This window comes from Sardina pilchardus, chromosome 9 (assembly GCF_963854185.1).
Source record: "Sardina pilchardus chromosome 9, fSarPil1.1, whole genome shotgun sequence".
In the NCBI taxonomy this organism is placed as follows: Eukaryota; Metazoa; Chordata; class Actinopteri; order Clupeiformes; family Clupeidae; genus Sardina; species Sardina pilchardus.
The window spans coordinates 10,580,941-10,608,931 of NC_085002.1; the positions used below are offsets into that span (position 1 = coordinate 10,580,941).

General features: G+C 41.5%; 1 protein-coding gene across 1 annotated transcript; it reads left to right on the forward strand.

Moving 5' to 3' along the window:
- Nucleotides 1-62: 62 nt before the first annotated feature.
- On the forward strand, nt 63-27,991 carry LOC134092153 (elastase-1-like). Its single transcript, XM_062544946.1, has 10 exons — nt 63-102; nt 391-488; nt 834-934; nt 1,146-1,271; nt 1,637-1,773; nt 2,121-2,263; nt 2,467-2,622; nt 8,919-8,975; nt 27,730-27,816; nt 27,968-27,991. Exons 1-10 carry the CDS (start codon nt 63-65, stop codon nt 27,989-27,991), a joined length of 969 nt encoding a protein of 322 aa, XP_062400930.1.

Below are 27,991 nucleotides of genomic sequence, written 5' to 3' on the forward strand. Positions count from 1 at the left end.
AGCGTATATATACATAGGAGCAGATCCCAGTATCTTTAGCTTAGTCTCACCAGGCTGCAAACATGCTGAAGGTCGTACTTATTGCTGCACTCTCTGTGCTCGGTAAGACAGCATGTTCTCCTGAAAAACACAGAGGCTGACCCGGGCTCTCAACATGATCTATCTTGAAGTTGTTGCATACCCTTATACCTCATGTATTGTAGATGTTATGTACATGTTGCATACTTTGTTGATGTTGCTAGGTCAAGCTTCTCAAAATTCCCTCCACTAGCGGTCAGCAGTTGTGTTTGATCTGTGATTTGATAAAATGATGTCATGTATCTCTCTCAATCCCCTACCCCACTCTCTCGTTTCTCTCTCCTCTCCCTTCCCCCGTCTATCTTTCTCCAGTGCTGGCTGAGGAGGAGCCCCAGGCTCGGTACCTGGAGGAGTCCCTGGAGAGGGTTGTGGGAGGCGAGGTGGCCCGCCCCAACTCCTGGCCCTGGCAGGTAACATTCCCACACCGCCACCAGCCCAGTCTTCTCCCAAAGGACTCTTAATCCACATCTCCCTCTGGCTGGGAGAGTGGATACGTGTGGTTCTGTGCACTCGCAATACCAATTGCAGGCAGGGCCAGCTAGCCTCTTCACTGAGATGACCTTTTATTACAGCCAGCATTTCACTTGCATTTTCTACAAATCACTGAATCATTGAATTGAACTAATGTTCCGTGGTTCCAACGCTAAATTGCTTCTAGACTCTTCCAGTATGAATCTGGAGTAAGGCTCTAGAAAACTGCACTCCGGTCTGTAACCCACATTCTGTTGCCCTCATGTGTCCCATCTGCCCTACAGATCTCTCTGCAGTTCAAGTCTGGCAGCAACTACCACCACACCTGTGGAGGTTCCCTGGTCAGGAGGGGATGGGTGATGACCGCTGCCCACTGTGTGGACAGGTACAGCAACTCTGTGTGTGTGTGTGTGTGTGTGTGATAGAGAGTTTATGGATATGCATGTGTACATGGCTATGTGAGGGTGAGAGTGAGTAAGTGTGTGTATGTTTGTGATATATTTTTTTGAGGGAGGCAGAAGGCATGATCTCTCTTTTTCTTGTTGTAGTAGTTGTTGTACTTACTGTTGCTTTTTGCACACCCTTGCCTTGTGCAGCCAGAGAACCTGGCGTGTGGTCTTGGGAGAGCACAACCTCAACAGCAACGAGGGTCGTGAGCAGTACGTCTCCGTCAGCCACGTGCACATCCACCCCAACTGGAACCGCAACCAGGTCGCCGCCGGGTCAGTCCACACGTTTTACACCTACGACAAAAGCAATGATCAGGCCATATGGTATTCAATTAGTCATCACTGTTAACAAAAACACAGTAGGTTAGAGTTACTTTTGCAATTAATTATGTTTTGTATGTCTAATATATATAACACTGTTATAATAATAATATATAATAATATAACATTGTCATATTCTTGAGTCCCATCTATTTATTTTGATAGATTATTTACTATTTCTATGTCAGTGATGTAAACCTTTACATTTCCAGAATTGTTATTAAAGTGTTGCCTCCTTGCCTTATGTCATAAAGCATTTAAATAATGTGTGTGTGTGTGTCTGTGTGTGTGTATACGACATGTGTGGGTTTTATCAGATATGACATTGCCCTGCTGCGTCTCTCTCAAGAGGTCACTCTGAACAACTATGTGCAGCTGGCCAACCTGCCTCCCTCTGGCCAGGTTCTGAACCACAACCACCCCTGCTACATCTCTGGATGGGGACGCACCACCAGTGAGTTCAATTCACTCTTACTCCGGTTCATTTAGATGAAACATTTACAAGAGAGTAAAGTGACCCAGTAAGCATTCCGTCCAGAGGATGTGCTCGCTGTGAAAATATGTTTTGTGATTTGAACAATGCACTTACAGTAAAGAAAACAACACATATTCATACAAATACAGTACACATCATCCTTAATGTTTTTGACATGATACTCACATTGATATTGAAACATGAAAAGGTCCATTCATACTGGTGAGAGCTGATACAATACTGAATGATAAGCACATAAGACTAACCTGCAGTATATTTAAACACCTGTAATCTGTAATCCCAATATCCATCCTTTCTCTCTCTAGCTGGTGGTAACCTCTCTGCGCAGCTGAAGCAGGCCTACCTGCCCGTGGTTGACCATAAGACCTGCTCCAGTGGCAGCTGGTGGGGTGGCAATGCGAAGACCACAATGGTGTGCGCTGGAGGCGGAAAAGACTCTGGCTGCCAGGTGAGGGCGCTCTTACCTACAGTTTCTTTTTTGTGACTTATTTTGTCCTTTATTCTTTTCAATGTTATTCTTTTTACATGTTTTTACTTGTCAGCACTGGTCTTCATCAAAGTGCATTTTGATTAGTTAGTTGCCTTTAGATTGTTCATGGCTGTAATGTTATGTGTGTGTGTGTGTGTGTGTGTGTGTGTTTGTGTTCTCAGGGAGACTCCGGTGGCCCTCTGAACTGTCAGCTGAGTGGCAGGTACTACGTCCATGGAGTGACCAGCTTTGTCTCAGGCAGAGCCTGCAATGAGAGCCGCAAGCCCACCGTCTTCACTCGTGTGTCCGCCTATATCGGCTGGATGGAGAACGTAAGAGCTCTTACACATTTACACACACTAGATTACACACACACACACACTAGATCGAACAAACACATAGCATTCACACCCACATTACAGTCTATGCATACACAATCCCACATGCATGCACACACACACATTACATTCGCATTCACATTACAGTATGCACACACAAACACACACACACAGTACATAAACACAGATGCAAATTCAGACAAAAACACACAACATACAGTAATACATCAGATAATTCTGAAATCCGTCTAGTCTTGGTGCTGATTCAGGGTTAAGTCCTTTCCTGAGTCACTGCACTGAAATCTGACTGTAGATTACTAATCTGAATACAGACAATAAATCAGCACTTAGAATACCTTCTGATATTCTCCCTCTGCTCTCTCCAGATCATGGGTTAAGATCCTGAGGGATATGTGAGCAGAACATGAGGCTTCAATCATCACTGTCAGCTCTGTCACCACTCACCACTCTTACGCAGACAATAAAGTTTATTTATAAACAGACTATTAATGTGTCTGTGCTCCTATTGTTTTTTACAATTTAATTTTATTTTAATAAAACATATCATGGCATACCTACAGCAGAGCTATTGTGCAACCAGAATACATCATATTAAAACATTTTTTGAAAATGTCATTTTGTGACATCTTTTTGCATAGCAGATATGTAAAAAAGCCTCTTAAGGTGAAATTTCAGAAAATAAAACACTGAGAATACAAACAAAAAACATATTTACATAAATTGTAATGTTTCCTTTTATAGTTTGATTGATAAAGGTACAATAAATATGAGATATAAACATGACAGAACTAGGCCTACTCTTAAAGGTATAGTCTGTGATTCCAACTTAATAGACTCTTTGTCAATCCAGAAAAATGGATAAATTACATACAAAAAGCTTCTTTGCATAATACTTCCAGGCCCAGGCAGGTGGATTTATGATTGTAAAAAGCTTTTATTTGACTGGGCTGTAAGCATTCACAACATGCACACCAACATGTGTCTGCTATAACTACACCTGGGTGTGCAAATTGCTCACATGGCCCTCTGTCCATTTTGAATATGTGCTCAAAAAATCCTGCATGTTTCTATAGAATGGCCAACAAAGACCAAGCCAAAGAGCATTTTGGATAATCAGGAGCGCAACAGGGAAGAGTGCCACTGAACTGGCTGTTGACTGCCTGGGCTCAGATAGTAACAACCTTTTGCCAGAATCTTTAACTGCGTTTCCCTCTCATCTTCTCAGTGTGCTTGACAGATTCAACCCACAGCATAACACACTGACCAAAACAGAGCAATTACAGTGCATCAATCCCCTCCACTGAACACACTTTGGTAATGATGCCTTTTGGAAAACTGGGCACACATATGATAACCCTTTGAAAGCAAGCCTCCTAAAACATTATTTAGAGATATCGATATGCATAGACTGCCACATTAAAGCTGCTCTTAACAATATTTTCATGTGCATTTTAACACTTGGACATCCGGGGCCTTTTCAGGCACTTTGAGGCAGTCTGCTATACCTTATGCAAAAGTGGCACATATGGTTATATTCTAGAGGTCCTCCACAATAATTATATGAGAGTAAAGTGGATGTAATGAAATTACATTTCACTATAATTCAGTGTAAACACAACTATTTAAAAAATGATTTTCAAAAGTCAAAGGTAAAAAACACACTATGAATATATCTAGCTTATGCCGCATTCCATTTAGTGTTGTCAGTCTCGTACGTTTACCCGCCCGACATGTGAGAATTAGTGGCTAGCGTGAACGCTGGAGTTTGCAGTCTTTTGGGAAAGAACATGGATGCCACCAGGACAGCAACTGTCTCTTAGTGCTGGACATTTGTCTAGAACACAAGAAGATGTCCCTCATTCTCCCTTGTTGGGTATGGTCAATGTGAATGAATAATAAAACATTTTTGAGCAATTTCAACAAGTGCCGTCACATTTCTAATGAGCTAGATGGGCATTAGGAGGCTAGCTAGTCATTGTTATCGTTTTGCGCTAAAACAAATCATTACATTGTATTGCACGCACAGCTAGACCGTTAAATGTAGAATTGTTGACCGGATTGAGGCAGCAATGTATTCTAGTGTGTTAAATCATTAGCCTAGAAATCTAGACGCCCCTAGCGGCAGCAAATGTAATTTGGCTGGCGGGGCAGTCTAGGCACGATCCATTGAGCCAGGGAGCTGAGAACCCCCAGCACCAGCGTTCCAATCACAGCGTGTATAGAGTCGGTGGGTGGGCTTAACATAATGGTGACTGACATGCAGTGATGGGCAGTAGCTTCACTACTTGTAGCGAAGCTACTAGCTTAGCTACATTTCTCAGTAGCTTGGTGGTAGCGTAGCTATTTTCTGAAGCAGATAGCTTTTCAGTAGCTTAGCTGTTTTTTTGACCATGTAGTGCTGTAGCTTTTACAGAAGCTACATTTTCCAGAGCATTTGTGGAGCTCACAAGTTTAATATAGCTTGTGGTAAAAATAAACTGAATGGGTAGGCCTAATTGTACTTTTAAACGTAGCACCAACATTTCAGCCAAGTGGAATAAAACTGTGATAATCAAGAGGTGAAGCTTATAGAGGTGAAAACCCACCCAACAATGAAATACTTAGAATATAGAGTTAAGAGCTTGAGTAACCCTAAAAATGTAGCTTTAAGTTTATCCTGCAAACTTAAGAAATGGGCAAATCTAATTTGGACCACATATGCACACTCGCTCAGTATAGGCCCTACCTTCCTTTCACTACATGGAGCCTGTTTTTCTCAAATTGATTTTGGTTATTGTTTTTGAACTGAACATATGTTATAGCCCACATGTGTACACCAAGATAATTAAGTTACTGTATCTTATATGCTGAATTATGACTGGGTCATTGCCATATCACTGACATGTCATGAAGCTGGTTCACTTTATTGGTTTATGTTCATTGTTTTGTAAATTACAAAGTAGCTTCTGATGTAGTAAGCTACTTTTGTGAAATTTATGTAACTTAGCTTGCTACATTTTGTCTTTAGGTAGCTTTTGTGTAGCTAAGCTTCATTTAATACAGAGTAGCTGGTAGCTTAGCTCACTACATTTTCTAAGTAGCTTGCCCATCACTGCTGACATGCGACCAGACGTTGCGACGGTAACGCATCCTGTTATTTGAAAACAAGAAGATGATTCGTTTAGCGTTATCCTATTGTGTGGAGAGGGAAGGTTACGCATCCTGCTACTTGAAAACAAGAAGATGATTCGTTTAGCGTTATCCTATTGCGGGGAGGGAATTTGAAAGACAACTGTTTATCCCACCCCTCCGATTGCGCCCTGTCTACGGTGAGTGTCCAGACCCTACATCTTGATGTGGGTCTGGCTCGTCAGGCTATTAAATCATTCCATTGTCATTAAAACGACCAACACGGTACAAATACAAAGAAAACACATCATCTCATCTCGACTATGCGCAGCCATGTTTGTCGACAGGTCGTAAGCCCAACGCGGGGTACTCGCAAGTACTCCGAGGTAAAGGGGGCGTTCCTCCGTAAAATGCAGCAATAAAGCTGGGTAATTTACACTTTTCAACTCGGGCGGGCGACTTACGATACAAATGGATCGCAGGGTATGACTTGAACTGTGTACCTTGAAAACAACGGTGTTGGCTCCATATAAGTAAAAAGAACATTTAAAAATGTTTTGAAGTTTTACTACAAATTGGAAAAAAGTCAGACTTAGTGAGTGGCTCTTTCAAATACAAATTAAGTTGAATGGGCTTTTTGAATAGGCCTGCTGCAGGTGAGAGGTCTGAAATCCTAGGATTTTCTTTTATTGTTTTTATAAAGTGCCATTGATACCTTCTCTTTTAAAACACATGTGACCCTGCAAGGAGAAATCAATCACTTTTGCACTTTTGTGCCATTTTGAGAATAATCAAACTTCCGGGTTAAAATGTTTAATTTCAGGTTTACAGTATACTGTCTACAGCAGGGGTTCCCAAACTTTCCCATGACAAGGCCCCCCAAATACCACTAGATCGTGGCCAAGGCCGCCCTTTTGCATGATGTTGTATTGAACCCATCAACGATACGGCAAATGTAGAAATAATAAAATAGGCCTATATGTGAAAATCTATTTATTTTATAGGCTTTTCAATATTAACACTATTTAGGGATGTAATGGTTTTACACGTTTACAGTGACCAAAATTATCACGTTCTTTTTGTATTCAACCAAAGTTGGTGTTCAACCCTCCACACACACAGAAAATGGCTTAGTATTTTGTGATCTGCATAATTACTTATAGCTAAACATATTCAGTAATTTGAATACCTGAGGTCTAATTGAGTGTCACGTGAACGTAATTAGGTTTCATTCGGTTTTTGGAAAAAAGTCATGCATAGTTCAAGGATATATGCTTTCATTACATAAAATGAATGTTCAAAAACTAATAAGGTAAAGAAAATATTTCTGGTGTCATAGAAAAGATAAGTGTCTTGCAATGTTAAATTCTATGATTTAGGAGTAGCATGCATTGTGTGGTCCCGTTCACTTTTTCCTTGGTCATGTTTAATTGGCGTGGTAGCCTATTAACTTACTCTATCATGACTTTGAGTTTGGTATCCGTTATATGTATCCAATGAGTGACAACCAGTGCTCAAAATAAAACGTTATGATATTCTCCTGATAACGGTAGTAGAATGGATTTAATATGAATGTACATAAAAAGACGCAGAGTGGCTATTCGGTTTTTAAGTGATGATGTAATAATGGGATAATAAATCGTTTTCCGGGTCGGCTTTCAAACTCACATGTTATTCTCCATAGACAGTAAAATAAACTATTATTTTCCGCTATTCTGACTAGCCTTTAAGAAAATTGTCATCTTATACGGACTTGCCTCAACCTAATCAAATCTATATTTTTCGCGGAAGCCTGGACGTTACCCATTCATATATCATCTGGCTGCATAGCTACAGTGATTACTTTGTTAAAGTTTGCGATTTCGTTTTAAAACTGCTAAAACGAAGGTGGTGATGACAAAATTTACAAGTAGCAAAACCCGTCTGGCTGCGCTAATAAACGTCTTTTCACAAAATAGCTGCGGGGTCCGTGACGTCGGACTTAACAACTGAATATTAAGGTTTTGCATCCACGAACGTCATAATGCCTAAAATTGTCATGTGACCGTTGGTTTACAACTGGAGTGGTAGCAGAAAATGTCTAATAAGGGGAGAAATGCCACTGTCGTTATACTTCCAGATTTGAAATGGTTGCAGTTCCACGCTGGTTCCATTGGAGGCGCTCACATTTGAAGTGCAGAATGCATGGAGGTCTATGGCGCAATACCCCTCAAAATCCACTTTTCTCAAAATATAATTTTTTGTCAATTAATTTGAATGTTGTTTTCGAAAGGGGGTGCAAAGAAATTACATATTGCGTGGTGTTTGATTTTTTTAATTCACTTATTTGCTTTAAAACGTCTTTTAAAATGTAAATGACGTCATACACTCAAGCTTTATTAACAGAATGCTAGCATGGTATGGGCAACAACAACTCAACCTGTAAGAAATCTTAAGGACATAAGTACTCGTTCATTCAACTTTTGACCTATAACCTATGTTGAACTTGCAAAAACTACAATCAAATCTGAGATCTCTCAACGACAATTGGGTGAAAGAGCCAAATTTAGCCGTCTAGCTCCATAGACTCCCATTCATTCTGCACTCAGGCGACCACCCCCAGTGGAATTCTGGTGGAACTGCAACCACAATTCGTTACAATGGGACTTAATACGAGTGGCAAGGCTCTCCGTAGACGGGCTCTGGTGGTAGGCAGAACCGTGCATATCAGCGGGGTTACATTATGTTACACATAGGCCTACTGTAGTTACGACGCTTACAAATATCTCCGAAATGTATTTTTTATGATCGAAACACAGATTTTGCGTACCATTTGTTTGTTTGTCTGTCAGGTTGGTGAATCTTATTTGATTAACTAGCGGTTTAGGGTACGTTCAGACTAAGCGTCTTTTTCTCAGCTGCCGGCGTCTGTTTTACATTATAACCCTATGAAGGAGACCGTGTTTTCAAAAAAGTTGCCGGCTTCTTTTAAATCGCGACTGCAACTGTCTTTTTTCTGCTGCTCGAAGTTGAGAAATGTTCAACTTCTGGCGGAAAAACGCCTTACGTCATGCTGTCTTTTTTACAACTGACCAATCAGAAGTGGATTAACAAGACCTGTGGTTTCCCATGACAACAGGTAAAAAATGGTGAAGGTGACAGAACATCGGTCGAGAGACTCGTTTTAGGTGTCTGAAATGTTTGACATGATTTCACAACTTTGCCACAACATAATAAAAGCAATAGTCAGCCCCATTTTTCTCTTTCGCGATATTTTATTTCCACACGTACGTTAGTCACTTTGCCTATCGCAATAAAAAAAACGCTTCCGGCTGCTTTTGGAATAAAAACGCTGGCAGATTTTTTTTTCAAGATGAGAAAACGGTCTGCACAACTTCTTTTGTCAGAAAAAGACGCTAAGTCTGAACGTACCCTTAGTGAGTCCTCGTGTTGTCATGCATCTGGTAGCCTGTGCTAGCTACGTAACTTTACTGGCTAGCTACTTCCCATGCCACAATATCTTATCTTGACACTCCAACACAAACATTATTTTTTTTTTTACTATTTACGAACGTGTAATTACATCGAAACTGGTCACATAATTGTAAGCACCATAGTTTCTGTCTTTTCAAAACGTAGCACATAACACAACATGGCCAAATAAATGACAGAACTAACCTACCTGGTGGTGCTCACATCCATGACGTGCAAAACTATTAACTACAGTGAACCAAAACATGACTTGTAATTGTAGGCTAACATAAACCACAACTGGGTCACATGAACCCAAGTTATAAGTTGCGTGTTTCAAATCCAAGTTGTTGTTAGAGCTATTATATCAGCATCAATCCGTGATAGCCAGTGGCCACGTCTGTCACTTTAACTTTAAGCTAGTTTGCTAGCCTTTGCATCAGCAGATGGATACTTGCAAACGTTTCTAGTAAACTATCTAGCTTACAGTTGGCTATAAAGCACGTCTTCAAGCTCTGCAATGTTGATTACTACCTACCTACTCCAGTAAGACACCGTTGTAAATAAAAGTCTAGCAAGTCTGATTAACAGTTACCTTAAGAAGACAGGTTGATTAGGCGAGCTAAGCTATAATGTCCACCAAACGAAGACAGCAACAAGTAGCATAAGCAACATAAACAAATAAAGCAGCTTTATGTGTCCACTGTATTTATTTTTATGACAGTTTTATTTAAATGATATGATAATGCTGCCCTATGGAGCACAGCCAGCAATCTTATACAGTAGTGGGTACACAAACCGGACTGAACCGTACCAAAACGTAACGTAACGTACTGAACTGAACTGTACCTACTGCCTGGTGGAAAAGAAGCTTTTAAGATCCAAGGCAGAACATGTATGGGGAGGACGTGTTCTCGTGTCATGTGTATAAAAACAAGGTGAAAATATGCCGACTTGTTGTGCCTGTTCCATAAGGCGGCAGTGTGCTTAGGCGTATCGCCATATCTAGCCTGTTAATCAAATTAATGTATGAAAAAGTTAGGTTAGCCATGCAACGAAGGTTCAGTGCATTGACTCGCCAGCTTGCCTACCAGTTGGCGATGGAACATAGAATCACGTGACCAAAACGTCACAAGCAAAACCTTAATATGACAGCCACAGCGCACGTTTGCGGTGAAAATGTTCCGCCTTTTAAAAGGTGTACCTTAATCCGAATCGTGGTTAAATCCATCAAATTAGACAACAGAATCAGTAGGGTAGGCCTACCAATGTTGCATCATAGTAGCCTACCAGGCCGGATGAAGCTGGAAGCAAATTAACACACGGTTTCCAGACCGTGATTATCAACCGCGATAATAATGACATTTTAAATGAATACGGTAATTGTTAACGTCAACATTTTTATCATGGTTTACCTTTACACCAATAACAGTTACATCCCTAAAAGCACGGTATAGAACAAATTATTATAATGGTATTTCATATCAATACATAGAATAATAGAAATATTTTATGATTATACATTACATGTACATTATATTTTCATCCAACTTGCTGCAGCCCCCCTAGCGCCCCCTGTCGGCCCCCACTTTGAAAACCACTGCTGTAGATAATACACAAAGTATTCATTGTTATAATGGTATGTGTTAATGACCAGTTTAGTGAAAATATGTAAAACTATTTGAAGAGCCCCTTGTATGAAAGGTAAAAGAAACAACTTTCTAAACAAAGACACACATTTTCCTACTGATGAGACTGAACAAACAATATTTTTCATACTTTCCTGGTTTACAAGTAAGACTGCTTACCATGGACACAGAACAGAGTAAAAATCCCTGGAATCAGGGTTGAATGATGCCCTATATTCTTCCTGCATCCATCTGGAGGACCCTCTGTTCTTCCATTGTCTAGAAGAAACCTGCCCCTGGTCCTCTTCATGGGGAGGTGGGGGAAGTACTGCAGAGTGCTTTCTTGTGGAGGGCAGGTGACCGGGCCTCCCACACCGTCAAAAGCCTGTTTAGCCACCCTATACATTGCTCGAATGAGGGGAACCACTTCTTTCCTCAAGCCATCAAGACTCAATACCTGCCACAGCAGGGGGCAATGCAAGTGCAATTTATGCATCAAGGCTGAATGGTGAATGATACTCCCTGATTGCTCCTTCGAGACATCTTCAAGGAGGCTGTCCAAGTCGGTACAGGGGTGTAACAGTGCACACGTTGGTGACGACTTGGACAGCTCAGCGAGGAGGCACCGGTAGGCCTGTGGCGCTTGGTGTTGATGGCTGCCACAGCTGAAAAACTCCAGTCGTGGAGACAGGAAGCTGGCTGTCCTTTTGGCCTCAGCCTCCATCTCCCTAAATTGTTGTTCAGTACAGCCACCCCGGCTATACTGGGACAACATATCCCTCAGTGTTTTTGAGGCAATGAGGACCCGGTCCATGTGCCTAGTACTCAAATAAGAAAACACTATTACAATACAGTAAAATGTAGGGAAAGCGAAGCAATTCATTTTGTGCATTTCGTACTCAGGGTGTTTTACACAATGTAGTAAGTTATACGATTTAAAGAGGTTTTTGGACATGAAAGCAAAAGACGCAACAAACTTGCACATTTACAAAGCCATATACAGTATACTTATCTTCCTGTTCCCAAATACATGTTGTCCACTGGTGGCAGATCCATTTTGTACCACTGGTGGTAGCCCAGTGTTGTGCCATCCATAACAAGCTCTCTTAAGTGAGAATTAGTGGAGAACATAACAGAGTTGCAATTGAATGAAAATAACCATTCATTTCACCCACCACCACAGCACCCCAAAACTGCACACTACACTATACACCCCTACAGTTATGTTCAGAAAACTGATGCCATTTCAATACATCTCTGTCAAGATCACTTTAGTCAAAATAGTTTAATAATAGTAAAGAAGTAAAGAGCAGTAAAGAAGAACCCCCCACAAGGAATACAGAAAAGAGCATGCATCGATGACAACAGCATTGATTAAGACAGATAAACAAAGGTGGAGTTGGCAAGCCTTTGCTTACGAGGCCAAAAATGTAGATCCTTGTATTCATTTTCTTACTTGGGCTCATCCTGACACAGGTGGCACCTGAAGCCTTCAATGCTGTCCAGCTCCAGCAGAGCCAGAAATGCATGCCATGCATGCCATGCGGAATTTGTTATATGATCATTTGAAATCACTCCCATGATCCTGGTGGCGGGCTTCCAACACCCGGTAAAAGTTAAAAATAGATGTGCTGTTTTCGTATGGAAACACAACATACAGTACAATTAAGCACACATTAAATCTAGGCCCTGATTCTCCGATGGGCGCTTAAGTCAATTTTTATGCACCTTGAATTGCACGCAAGGCATGTTTTGACTGAGAATACCCACATTTTGAGGTTGCTCCACCAAGAGAGCGTATCTCGAACACAGGCGCGTAAATAAGTGTGCAAATGGCATCGCTGAATGCGCTTAGCAAGTTACACGGCAGATACGCAATTTTTGACTTACGCACATGGGAGAATCGGGGCCCTAGTGAAAAACATTGATTCAGAGATGAAATTCACTTTTCTATGAAGTTCACTTTTCTATGAACTGTGAACTGAACACAATTAAAATCAAAGAACTTGAATTTCTTTAGAGAGAAACACTAAGTGCTTACCCAGAAAACAGAAAATGAAGCATGTAGTCGCGGAGAACTGAATGGTGGATTAAAAAAAGTCCCCATGTTCAAAATGAAAGACTCCCCTCCATCAAAATAAAACGAGCAGGGGCATCTTGTGTCCACACATACTTGAAAGCTAAATTATGGAAAAACAGAAGGTTATTTACTATGACATGATTTAACACATTTTCATTTTGTGAAGTCTAAAACTGACATTTGTAAGGATAGCTTTAAATAAAACATACTCTGTGTAGAGAACACTGGAGACAATCACACATTTTTAAGAGAGGTCTCTTGCTGCTGTCTCCAAAAAAAATAATAATTACATTTCAGCTACAGGAGGCAGACCAGGTAGGCATTCTACAGAAAAGTTCCAACAGAGCTGTTTGAATCTGTGGATGGGGTGCTGCAGCTCATGCCTAAAAAAGAGGGAGAATGTGTGTGTGTGGCTACAATGACACCTGTACCAGCTGAGCAAGCCCCTCTGTGTTGCAAAAGTCACCAGTCATGTTTTTGAATGGTCGTGCATCATTCCCTCAGTTTGCCTTGAGATGGGAGAAATACGGATTTCAATGAAACCCATGAATAGGACTTCCTGCTTTCAATGATGTAAAATGATGATTTTTACATCATTGAAAGCAGGAAGTCCAACATTGAAATCTGTATTTCTCCCACCTCAAGGCAAACTGAGGGAATGATGCATGACCATTCAAAAAAATGACTGGTTTTCTAAAGATACAAAGCTTAATGCTAATCGGTGAAGTGTCCCTTTAAGTCTTACCAGTATCTGAAGAGGAAGGAAATTCCACCTGAGATGGCAAATCTGTAGAGGAGGGGAGATAAAAATGCCCCTATTAAATAACCATGTATTAGTGATAAGTAAAAGACACAAAAATTCTGTGTGTGATTAAACAAAACATTAACTGTGTGTTCAGACCAAGAGCGACTTGAGCTTCCAAAATCGCTCTGGACGCCCTGTAAAGGACGCCGTGGGAAGCTTGGAAGCTTTGGCCGCTCTGACGTACAGTAGTAGCATTCTATGTTCGTTGAAAGTCGTTTGGTCGCTGAACCGCGTCATAGCTCATTACCATAAAGTTAAACCACTTTCAACTTTCTCTAGTCACTCAAGACGCCCAAAACGCGACGCCGAAGGATTGGTCGCTGCTGGCAGCTGAGAGAAGCCGGCTTCCATTGAAAATGAATGACTTCCGGAATCTTTGGAAGCTCAAGTCGCTGGCGGTGTGAACACACAGTAACTATGGCCCCAAAAGGCATAAAAATACAGTTTGGCGGTAAAGAAATGAGCTGATATGGTATTCAGAACTGAATTTACAAAAAATTAGATACCGTAACAACCTCAGTGAAATAAAATCTAAAACCTAAAACCTTAACTTTATACAAAATCTTTACGATCAAAAAGACATGTTGTGTTTTTTCCAGGAGCTCTTTAGTCCATTTTAGTAGATTTCAAGATTCAACTTCAGTAAATTTCAATTCAACTTCAACAAAGATGTGTAATTATTTACCTAACAATTCAGAGGCAGTTTGTGTAGCTGCTCAGCCTGTGGCAGGGGTAAGGATTGGGGTAGGGGCAGGGGCAGGTCCCAAGGATGATGCCAGAGTACCTGATACAAATATTATATAAGTACAATTCAATACTAGTTTTATTTATCACATGCATGTGGTTACTTAAGGCGCATAAAATATATTTGGGAATGGCTAGGGGCTCCATTAAAAGTTAAGAATTAAACTAAACTAAAAAAAAAATAATTAAATAATAATTATAATTTAGCTGACAAGTGTACAGAATGATATAATAATTGTATGTTACGTTTGACAACAGTTTGTAGTATCAATTGACGGACGCTAATCAAATGCCCCAACTTACCTGACATGATCTTCGAAAAAAGACCGTATCCGAGTATGTAAACCAATCAGAATCGAGTAGCGTTTCAACCAATCATTTACATTTGGGGTTCTAGCCCGTAGTCTCGGACTGCTTCATACCTCGTTTTCTCATCTTGAAAGTTGAATTTACTCAATGGAAACGGTAGGAAGTAATCATCTTCTTTTCTCAGATTAATATGGAATGTTAAACTATCGTTAGGCTGCAAATGTTGGAAATGTGTGTACGTTTTAGTGTTAATTTCGCCAGACGAGACGAGACTAAATATGTTCGTCAACAACCTTTTTTTTCGAGACTTAAACCTCTGGCATGGTCCCGCGACTGCGTCACGCGGCACTGGTGAGCGCGTGACGAGAATTACGTCATTTTTACGGCATGCGTCGCATAGACTGCGCATGTGTGAAACGGAACTGCCGTAAACACGCCCCTCCAGTAGGTAGAGCATCAGAAACAACGCTTAAAACGCAGCAAACATAGACAGAAGAACACTTAAACACGCTACACGCTAACGTTGTTACATGGAGACAAAACATTAGTCTTTTAGTATCTTAATAGTCAGTTGTAAACAAAGACCTCCTATGTAATCCAAGTTGTGTAAATGGACTGAAGTTCGCTCTAAATATACACTTTTATCGATTATGCTAACCGTTAGCATCTCTATGGGATTTCTTATAGATATTAGCCATAAGCTAACCCATTAGTTTCCATTAGTTCAGTGGTCGCACATCCCAGAGTATCACAGTTAATTCGTAGTGCGCAGGCGCTAACCTTGATCGGCTGGCGCGCATTCAGGACACAGACATTGGAGTATGCCTCTTATACGCGTCTAAAATGACGCACGTCAACGTCCAATGCCGCGTGCGTGTGACGCAGGAGCGTGCCAGAGCCTTAAGATGAGACGATGACGAGACTGAACCAATGTCCTGAAACGCTGACTTAGACTATAATAAAATGCATTACTGTTGACGAAAAAAGACGAGACTAAAATGTTTTGCATGATTTAAAAACTAAGATAAAATCTCTATTTTTTTTCGTCTACAAAATGAGAAGACAGAATATCTACCTGTTACGCATTCAAAATAGTCCAAATGAATTAGTGGACAGCAGCTTTCCTGTAGGCTAGCTACACGCTGTTGCTGCAATCCTGTGGCTGCAACACCAAACTACATGCAAGAACACCGGAGATTTCTGCTAGAGTTAGCAAGCTAACTGACTAACTACCAGTGCCACAACACATAAGTTGCAGCTTCTCTCGTTCATATACAAATCAACATCCCTCAGAATATCCATACGGAAATATTCAGCAAGTAATGTCAACTATTTAACTAGTTACACTGATGATGCAAAGTTTGCTAGCAAGCAAGCTAATGGAAGATAATATGAAATGTTTGGGGCTGTATGGCGTTTAGGCGCATAGGCCTACCGCCATCTAGTGTAGCGGAGTAAAACATTCGTAGGCCTTCTTTGGGTCTACTGCTGTGGACATAAGATATTGGGGGAAAATTGAGATGTGTGAAATACATAGCTGAAACACTATTTGACTGATAGTACCCTATTCAAAAGTATCTTGTTATATAAAAAAGACTAAAATGTTTTGACTAAAACTTGACAAAGATACCTTGAGTTTTCTTTTGACTAAAACGAGACTAAAATGATGAAACTTTTAGTCGACTAAAACTAGACTGACAAAAATGATATTTGAATGACTATATGACTAAGACTAAAAGAACATTTCGTCACTTATGACTAAATTAAAAATAGGTGACAAAATTAACACTACGTTTGCAAAGCATCACAGGATTTGAGTTCTTTAACTCGGAATTTAAGATATGTACACAGTCTTGTACCTTTGCCTTTTTTCGTTTTTCTGATAGTTTTTTTTGCTTGAAATGATGTGTTGTATAAGTATGAGTCACGTCGTAGCTGTTTAGCCTAAGGCATGGTCTAAAACTCTTTAAACACGGATTTTTCCAGACGTCAATGGGAGAAATGAATGAGAAATTTACATCCGGACAAGCAGCTCTCTCGGAGGAGGGGCGGGACTGTCGACCTCTATTTGTGTTAACTTGACCTCATGTCAAAATCCAGAAATTACATGATGAGGCATTTAATTTTTTCAGGCATGGCAAGCGCTGTAACGCTGTACACACTGGGATCAGGGTGCAGCAACTAGACCAGGGATGGGCAACTTTCATGACTAAGAGGGCCACATTTTTTTATCATCACCATCAGAGGGCCAAATGTGGCCGCGCACTTCCGCACATCTGATGCTGCAAAATAATTCTGAATAAGAACGAAATATGTCCATTTTCATGCTCAAATGCATATTTTACATAGACTCCCTAACAACAAATACAAATATTTTACAGCCAGTGATAAGTATTATTTTCAGTGCAAAGGGCTCACATAAATCACCATTCAATGATGGCACAGAATTGAAAAACAATGGCCCATCATGAAGTGCAACAAGCCTCATATTCAATGCATTTATGCTCCCACTCCATTTTTAAGAATTTATAGACATTCCCTAACGTCCATAATGAGAGTAGGCCTACAGATGTAACATGTAACATCCATCACATCTGTACTCTCATCCAACGCCAAAAAGTAAGCTACAGTAGGCCTACTTGCAGTCATGCATGATTTGTCTCAGCTCCCCCCCTCGACATTATTAGAATGTCAACAATTATGCGCATCACCGTGCGTCGGGACAAATATACCGTTTCGAAGTTTTTACCTCCACTACGCACCCAAACAATTTCGCCATCTGATACAGCTTCTTTGCTTTGGCAAGCTCAAGCGAAACAGCAAAAGACGGATTCCTGTGTAGTTCTGGCAATTAGTCGCTATTGTTAGTGTAGGCTAGCCTACTTTTGATTTGAGGTCGGCTACGACAGCGGCCGAGAAGCTCCGTGTGTGTAGGGCAGGCTACTTCTGATAACTTTTCGCAAGGTGTTGTAATGTAGTGGCGACTGAAGTTTAAATCTTTCATGGCTGATATAGTTTCTAGCAAAACTTGACATGGGTTTGCCTTACCATTCTATGAACAGACACTGCTTCCGATTTTGACTGAAAGGTAGCCTACGGTTTTCTAAATGAGTTTTCTACTTTTCTTCTATGTGTGCACTGTTTTTCCTCAGTGATGGTAAAGGTCCGAGGGCCCGAGATGGTTTGCATAGGAGGCGCTATCTATCGGCGAACAGTATAATTACAATGACGGTGCGGTAAAAAAATAATAAAAAAAAACACGCATTTTTAATCACAGTAAAAATGATCATCCGCGGGCCGCACTGAGTGAGGAGGCGGGCCGCCAGTTGCCCATCCCTGAACTAGACGCTCTGATTGTGGAGGAGGGACCAGGAAATATGGAGGAAACTGTACAGAGAGCAAAAGGGACGCTGTATGAGGATGAATAGATGGTTGGGCGAAGAATGGAGACTCCCGCAATAGCATGAGAGGTCAAGTCTACATGATAATCTTCAAGCTCAGCTCCATGCCCAAGAGATTCGGCTGCAGGAGGTGCAGAGAGTGAGGGAGGAGTTGCTCTGGAGGGAGAGGGAGCAATCAAATCCAGTTGATTATCTTCAAGCTCAGCTCCAAGCCCAGGAGATTCGGCTGCAAGACGCAGAGAGTGAGGGAGGAATGGGTCAGGAGGAAGAACGAGCAGTCAAGTCAAGCCAATAAACTTGGAGCTCAGCTCCGTGCCCAGGAAAGAGTTCAGCTGCAGGTGGTGCAGAGAGTGAGGGAGGAGTTGGTTAGAAGGGACAGGGAGCAGTCTGAGAAGGAGGACAGGACAGTCTTTGTCAACACAGTGCAAGCAATGATGTCAGTGACAGTACAGGCAGCGAAGATTTTAGTGTGTCATCCAGCTCTGATTAAAGTGAGCCTGGGGAGATGAGTTTACAAGACAAACTTAAGCAATGGTCATCGACTTTTGGAATCAATCTTGTTGCAGTTACAGCTCTTCTGTCAATATTGACAGTATACCACCCAGAGCTGCCTAGAGATGCTAGGACACTCCTTGGCACTCAAAAGAGAATAGCTGTGGAAACATTAGATGGGGGTGAATATCACCATTTTGGATTGGCAAAGGGAATTTTGTCCAAATTGAATTCAACAATTCACCTACCACCTGGTGGCAGAGATGAATGCCCTCCCTCCTGACTCTGAAGACAATGACATTGACTCCGAGGAGGATCGACCAATCATTAAAGGCGAGAAGCAGAAAAAGAAAAACAAACTTGTCAGATTCCTCAAATGGATGAAGAAGAGGCTGGGCTTCGGGGGAAAAGGGTACGTGTGTGTGTGTTTATGAGACAATGCTGCTACTCCAGTAACTATAATTATATCGGTGTTCATCTCGTCATCAGTGACCTGTCCATCCAAGAAGACAATGGAATGGCTTACCTACTGGCCCAGCCCTGTGAGACCATCATTTCCTGTCCTTCAACCCACAAACACACACACTTTGAAACAATTTATTTGCCTAGCGCTTATTAGCCTTGCGTGTCTGTTTTCCTACATTAACTTCAAACTTCAACACGCCTCAACGGGACCGAGGAAACTGCTGCGGGAAAAAAGTAATGCCATGAGGAGAGAAAAGAGGGCCAAGAACAGCATGCAGGGTCTTCTGGAGGAGCTGAAGGAGAACAATCTAAACATCAAAGAGCTGATAGACAGGCTTGAATGTTATACAGGTAAAATAAAAAATATTCTATTGAATAGTTTGTGTAATATATAGTCTTTGTTGACTTCCTAGTTACTTTTAATAGGAGACATGCTGAATCACTTTTGCTAGTGGGCTGCTGTAAAGCAAGCCCCACTATTGTTCTTCTTAAGTTTTATACTTATTTATTCCTGTCCCATTTTTTAAAAACGCCGCCTCCTAGAGCGTTTGAGATATCAACGCCGTTCCAACACTAAAAAAATCAGGCCCGATTCGGTGTAGATTGCTTGTTAATGTCGGATAGCTGCCGGTTGACATTTTCCCGGTAGGCCTATTCCCGTTCTTCGGTCCCATTGAAATGAATGGGGAAAAGATTTGTTTTGGTATTTTATTTTTGCAGCCTTATTTTTTTAAGCATTGTTGACATAATAAGCTAAGCTAAGTTAGCTAACTCAACCTGGTTAGCATTGTTAGCATAGCTAGCATGGTTAGCATTTTCTTTGCCAAACTGTTGTATCATCAGCGAAGTTAGCTAATCAATCTGGTTCGCATAATTAGCATTTTTAGCATAACTGCTAGAAATCATTAGCCAAGTTCGCTGATCAACCTGGTTAGCATTGTTAGCACAGTTAGCATTTTTGCGAGCCCACTCTTGCAGGTCCTCGGACATGTACATTTCTAGTTTAATTTCAGATCTTCCGGTTCATCTCCTGTCAAGGCAGTGTGGAGATTTTACCCTAACGCTCCAAAGGCATATCACTACCCGAGACCTACTCTACATTTTCACCTGCCACATGCCAGTTCATTGCATGTATTCTACATGATGTCTAGGCTGGGTGAACCCTGCCTGAACTTCTGGGGAATTTGAATTTCGCCCGGCAGCTCAGGCTGGATACCAGCAAAGATCGTATAGTTACTAAGATGAATCATAAAGGGGTTTTTCAATGGAACAAAATAGCAGCACTTCCTGCCTCCTAAAGGGGCGTGTTCAGTGACGAAATAATCGGTTTAGAAAGGTGTAGAATTATTTCTCCCATATAAATACCTCCGTTTGCCTCCTAAATGGGAGTGGCAGTTGCGTCACAATGAAACCAGAATTCAATTACCCTCATATGAATCGTCTCGCTTTATAAACCGTCTCTGATACCAGCATGTCTACTTTCTCTGTTTCATTACCAGAATCCAATCAGAAACGGCCATACTCTAGTCCTGGAACGCTATTGGCCAGTGAGGTGACGATAATTATGCAGCAGCCGCTGTCACTTCTGTTTTAGAAGATGTTAAAGGCAAGTTTTCTTTGAAAACAGAACAAAAACTTGCCCTGGAACAATTCATACAGCAGAAGGACGTGTTTGCGATTCTACCGGTGGCTTTTGGTATAGGCTAAAAGTTTAATAGGGAGGGAAAGTAATCTCATCGCCATCTAGTGGTTGCGTTCCTAGAGACTAGCGGGAGGGGATGGGATTTTCTTTTAGAAAAAATATATCTCGGCCCATGATGGGAACTGCCTTCTGTATGCTATGCATTTAGGTCAGCTCTATTGCTTCTAGTGGTCATACTTTATTTTTTAGGATCAGTTTAATTGTTTTGAGTTTGTTTGTAACATGGTGATAACGAACTACAGTAGCTACAGTAGCATTTGACGTCACCAGTTTGGGCGCTTAATCTCCAACTGATCAAAACGGCAATTTGCTAAACTGGCTTTACATATTTTTGTAATAACAGAGAGCGATGTAAACCGCGTGGTAATTACCTTTATGTTGGGATAACTTGTGTTGTGCTCCTACTCACACAAGAGCTGGCAGTAAGTGTGATTGTCTACTAACTAACCAACTAGCTAACAGGCTAATAAACAAACCATGCTAGGTGAATAACGTCGTTGAAGGGTGTCACGTCACTTGTAGTGTAGTTCATTTATGAAATGAAACGAGCAATTACGTGTTTTTTTTAATAAGGTGAAATAGGGTCTGATATTTTCACAGTTAATAGATTATTACAGTATGCAGACTGAAAAATATTTTTGGTGGATAAGATAGCTGGTATAGCTGCGTAGTATTTATTTGAAAAGTCGGCCTATGGAACTTAACATTGGAGCTGCTCTTCGATAGGAACACAACCGCTTGGGGCGCTGGTGGTTTTCACTCTACCTCCCTATTTACCAACTAGCCCCGCTCGTACAGAGTCATTTAAACGATGCACATTGATCACGCCTCTTTTGCAGTAGAATCAAAGCAAATCTTCCCCAGACTAATGTTCAATCTTCATTCAATTGAGAGTATGGTGAAAATCAGACTACATGATGTCTAATTTTACACTGAATTATATTAAGCACTACAGACAATATTATGATTAAAGGCGTCAAATATGGTTTTGAAAGGGGCGAGCTCTGTGAGGCATCATTATGCGAACAGTCTTTCTCAACACAGTGCAAACAATGATGTCAGTGACAATACACCCAGACAGCAATGGATTCCGGGGCGGTCCGCCTGACTGTCAGCAAATCCGCCTGACTGTCGGCTTCGTTTTAGCTGCGCTAATAGGATCGGCCCCACCTCCAGAATCGGCCACGCCCGCACTTTCAATCGGCGGACACAGAACGGATCACATACGGATCCGCACTGCGGACGCGCCTTTAATAACGGTTCAGGTTGGGTTGTGTGTGAAGGAATTAGTTGGGATCCTCTTCTCCTGAAGTGCGGCTGCTTGCTTATACCAGAAGGCAATGTAAGTGCAAGTTATATTTTATTAATGTTATATGCCATTGAAATATAATCTATGGGCATTACCTACGTAAATGCATGTCGAAGGCTTTTGATAAAATGTTTGTCGATTTTTTTGGTTGCTATTTATTGGGTGTTACAGTATATGCTAATTCATAGCTTATGTGTAGCATAACATTAGCATAAAGTTAGCATTGTGAATTTAACCACGCTGAATTGAATCCCCATTCCGCATATTTCAGCTATAACCGGGACGTAACCATTATTTTAATTTGTTAAAGTATTAGTGCAGATTCATTGCGGTATGTGCTAGTTTCAGACAGTTAGCCCGGATCCAGTGCACGTAGCCTACTACAACCAATTTTGACATTTAAAGATGTCATGCATATTTGTATTCGTTCGTCTCCCGTTTATATCAGGAAGTTGACAAATCAAGGTGTCACATCTGTCGAAGAAACGTCATCAATCGTGGAACGTCATCAAGGAAGCAAGTTGACATAGGAAGCCAGTTACCACAAAACACCGGCAATCACACAATAACATAAACTATCAGCATTATTATATAAGCAATTGTGTATTTGGAGCGTGGTTTCTGCCATGCAAGTCAGTTAGTTGTTTGTGACCGGGCATCCCCTGGTCTAATGCATAATATATTGAAAAAAATATGTATTCTGCTTGCAGGCACTGTCCGTCTGAATAGCCTGTGCCGGTCAACGTCAGATACCGACACTCAGAGGCATGCTATCAGATTTTTCAACCTGGCTGCTGACCGCGGCGCGGCGAGGAGGCGTGTGAACCGGGCTGCCCAGGCCCAGGACGAGGCCAAGGTCTAGGTCGATGCCAACATTTTATGTAGCCTATATGTTCCGTTTGTTTATTGTTCACTAAATGTCTGCCTGTAGCTCAATAAAATGTTATATTTCTTTCAAATTGTTTCAGTTTTAATTTAAGTAGGCCTGTGTTCTGTTGCAGGCTACATGTTGTTTTCCAACTCAGACCTTTATAAATCAATTCTGCAGTGTGCAAGTGGACGCAGTTTCGGACCCATTTCGCGGGTCCGTTCCGGAAGTCGCGGTACCTCCGCGGCGGATCCGCTACGGAGTCAGTTTGCTGTCTGGGCAGGCAGCGAAGATTTTAGTGTGTCATCCAGCTCTGATGAAAGTGAGCCTGGGGAGATGAGTCTACAAGACAAACTTAAAGAGACCCTATGCAACTTTCTGCAGGAGACGATCGCTCCTTGTTTACATCTGGAAGTCTGAGATGAAGAACCACGCTTGCAATTGATGTATTTAAATATAGCCTATACATGTATAAATATACACGCTAAAGCTGTCGGGGAAGCTCTGCAGAGAAAATGCAAGCATAAAACGAGCGAAAACCGAAACCGAAACCAGAGATGAAATCGCCAATCCTGCTTAGTTCCTCTTTAAGCAATGGTCATCGACTTTTGGAATCCATCTTGTTGCAGTTACTGCTTCTGTCAATATTGACAGACAGTATACCACCCAGAGCTGCCTAGAGATGCAAGGACACTCCTTGGCACTCAAAAGAGAATAGCTGTGGAAACATTAGGTGGGGGTGAATATCACCATTTTGGATTGGCAAAGGGAATTTTGTCCAAATTGAATTCAATTCCATCACCTACCGCTCTTCCAAGATTGCGACCTTGATTGTAGCGTGGGTTTGCCCTTTGGAACAGTCATGCTAGTGGGTCAACAGGAACACCAGAAATGTAAACAGAACACACTGAAACTTTTTTGTTGTTTTTTGTATAGGCTACATTTTGTGAGCTTTTCGGTTTTGATTAGACAGGACAGAATTTTTTTTACCTTCTTTTTCTCTTGTCAGGAATTTCAGCCTCTGACTGGATGTCTGTTGGGCAGTCAGGTTGCAAACATTTATCCAAATATTCTTTGGCCTTGCCATATGTCGCTGAAAGTGAATGACATGACTTAGTGCAATATAACAAGTTGAATCTTAAAAAAATATTTTAATGCAGTATGTTTCCTTACCACAGCCTACCAAGACCCTCACGTCATCATAAACATCCCAGTCTGGAAGGTGGTTTAAAACAGATTTCTGGAGCCGCCAGTGGTCATAGGAGCCAGGCCAATAACACCTCCAGCTTTCCCCTGCCTTCTCCAGCCAGCTGCATGGCACTACGGCAGTGCCTTTGTCCATGAACTCAACCACCTTCCACATCTGTGCCATCTGATAAGGTGAATGAGTGAAACACTTGAAATAGAACAATAGTTCTGATGTGTATTGAATGTGTGAAAAATAACCCTTGGAAATATATATCCAAAATGTTCTATATTACAAGTATCTATCTGTCTTGATCTACACACCAAAGTCACTATTGGTGTGTATGTTACAAGTGATTACTATGTTAAGTGATAGAACTGCCTGTAACTAATCATAAACTAACATATTAACTACATTAGCCTAATTATCTTCAAAGGCTTGCCGGGCTCGAGGCACATGCCCCTCCCCAGAGTTACCTTCATAAAAGACAAAAAAAAAAAAAAAAAACTTTGCAGGAAGAGTAGACGCTACTCAGCTGAAGCACTCTAACTACTCATTCACAGCATTTTGTCAAGACAGATATATAGATAGATAGATTTTTTTTTAAATATATATAGCCTTTTTTTTTTTTCCTTTTAAGGATTAGGAATTAGGTGTTGTTGCTGATTAGGAATTAGGATTGGTGAAGAAGAGGGAGGCAAAAAAATAGTCTTGGTCTGGCAAAAGCACACATTTTCTCTGAACATCCTCAAGGTACCCAACTTCAAGCCTGACCTTTAGCGTGTGGACCTGAAAACAGCCTATAACCCCTTTCCCACATGAGCTAGACATCCGGATGTCAAACGGGTGACTGTATGTGGGAACGCAAAACTCGAGTATTTTCTTACCCGGAACTCACCCTACTAGCCCCCTAGTGGGGGCAGCCGTGGTGTACTGGTTAGCGCATCGGGCTTGTAACCGGAGGGTTGCCGGTTCGATCACCGACCAGTCCACCACGGCTGAAGTGCCCTTGAGCAAGGCACCTAACCCCTCACTGCTCCCCGAGCGCCGCTGGTTGGGCAGGCAGCTCACTGCTCTGGGTTGTGTGATTCACCTCACTGTGTGTTCACTGTGTGCTGTGTGTTCACTAATTCGGTGAAATTGGGTTAAATGCAGAGAACTGAATTTCCCTCACGGGATCAAAAAAGTATATATTCTATTCTATTCTATTTTTAGTAATACTTCTAGATGTTATCCGGGTGCGCTTAGGTGGGAACGCGGCCAGGCAGAGTTCTGGGTAGAGTGAGGAGGGCGTACCGATGACGAATAAATGCGCCCTTGCAGCGCGAGGCTGAAAGTACAAATTGCCATGGTAGCGATAATCATTGCCCTACGAGTATGAACACAGACGAGAACACCGGAGTACAGAAAACAGTGACGTTTTGTTGTGTATACGTACAATACAAATTTAAACTGCAATCACATTGTTGTTGTGTTTGTTGCGGGACAGGCAGGATTATCCTTGCAAACATCGTCACATGAACATGAACATGAAAAGCCTAAAGCAACATGAATAGCCTAAAGGAATTGAATTGTTCGATGGCTTTGGTCATTTGATGAATAGGCTATATGCTATCGATGGCCTCTTAAATTGGCTTTTGCACCTGCTACGTGAATAGCTTTAAGTGTTGTCGATTAGTTTGCAACTAGCTGTTTATTACTGTATACTGTAGTTATTATAGTGATTAACAATTAACAGCTAATAGTTAACGTCGCTGTTATATAGCATTGTTGCTTTTTGTAGGAGTTGGGAAGGAGCCTCAGACCTCTGTGTGCTGTTTATATATTTTCCAGGTGTGTCATTATTTTCTATTAATTTGTTGTGTTGGATGTTTATACCAGACAGGGTTGAAGCAGAGCTTTTGTTTAAATACTGTGGTCCTGGCGTTAGCTATTTTTTCCTCTATGCTAGCTCCCGCTGACTAGTGAGCTACCTACTTGTTATGTTGTTTCATGATGTTTTGGATCTGATGTAAGTTCGCATCATCCAGGCAACAGCACAACAACGCATTTATTTAGCGTCATCTACCTCCCCCTGCAAGTGCTGACATTGCCCCACCCCTCGCGGCTCCTACTCGGGTCTAGTGTGAACACAATTGACCCTTCCAGAAGTCCCGCCTTCCATAGTTACTGTTGCTACGCCTGTCAAGCTTTCGCACCCTGCACGTCTATTACAATGGAGGAGAAACAGGATTTTTTGAACAAATGTAATTTACAAAGACATCGTACCACACTGAAAGCTCATATTTTGTCAATAGCGACCTACATCTGTCCTCTGTCAAATACAGTTGCATTTTCAGCTCTGAACAAAACCGTTTATGAGTTATTTAAGCAAAAGTCGAAGGTACGTGATGTTTTCGATGGTTCCTCCTGGCTAGTACGAATGAAACAGGCGGGGGGCAAAACTAGCATAACGTTTAAGCTATGTACTTCCCATAACGTCAATATTTGACAATATAACATTATTGGTACTTCAAATAGGTATTATTTTAGACAGAATTGCTGACGGGCTATACATACGTCTCGTTGAATGTCTGTTCAGAACTTTTTGCCGCCATCGTGAAACGTATCTCACGGTTATGGAAATATCATGCAATATGCACATTTTTGAAGTTAGAAAAATACGTGTTCGAAACTATACCATGTCTATTTAGTTCAACATGTTATTTCACCGTGATTTCACGTGTCTGGGGCACCACACATCCAAATAAATGCCCTTAATGGCCCACAAGTTATGCAGTCTCCATAGGTTAACATGGCAAAAACTCGAAAGCTTGCCAGGCTTTGCTTGCCTAGTTACGGGTTGCTAAGCCACGATTGGCCTGTGGCGGTTTTAGGGCGTGGCTCTGGAAGGGTCCCGTATCTCACTCGGACATAAAGCTCATGTGGGAACCGTCCGTGTCGTGCCTCTACCCGGGTAAATATGTCCGGGTGACTTCTAGAAGTCATGTGGGAAAGGGGCTTATGTGAGCGGATGGGCAGGGATAAGTGAAATGTGAATCTCTGTAGCTAAATGTTCTGTACACTATAAAAACTGAACCAGATGACTTCACAATGTTTTGGGCCATATGTGAGGGATCAAGCAGTCGGCTCGGAGACACGGGATTGCGGGTTCAACAAAAACTAGATTTATTCCAAATTAAAAGAAAGTGTCAATGCCCAAACTTTAACAGAAAACCATGAACCCTCCACCATGAACCACAGAATGAGCACAAAAGGAAACTTATATACAAACAGGTCAAACTAATAGCTGTTAAAAGGGATCCCATCAAAATCAATCAACTTATAGAAAACAACAAAACAATAGAAAAGATAACAAAACATTTCTCTAGAGATAAATTAACTAAACATTAAGTAAATTATAAGTACCCTCTTATTCCTAACAAAACAACCCCAAATCAACAATACACAAATTCCCTCCATTCCCTTCTGGCAAAGACGTAGTTGAACGCGGCCAAGATGTTCATAGGCAGATGGAACGTTCTGCTCCGTCTTGCCAGTCAGGAGGATCTGCCCGGACCACATACCGCGACGCATACCGCTCCCCCAAGTGCCGGCCGCACTCCCGGAACACCACGAGCCCCAGGGTAAATGAAAATAGACGTTAACAAACTTAAACAAACTTAAATGAACCAGAACATAACGGAAAATCGCTATACAGTTGTCCCCAGTCGTTGTTGACAGACAGAAGTCTTTTGTTACTGCCTTTCTGTATTGTTTGGCATTGCTGTATTGCAGAGGCAATGGACCATCCTGGTGTGA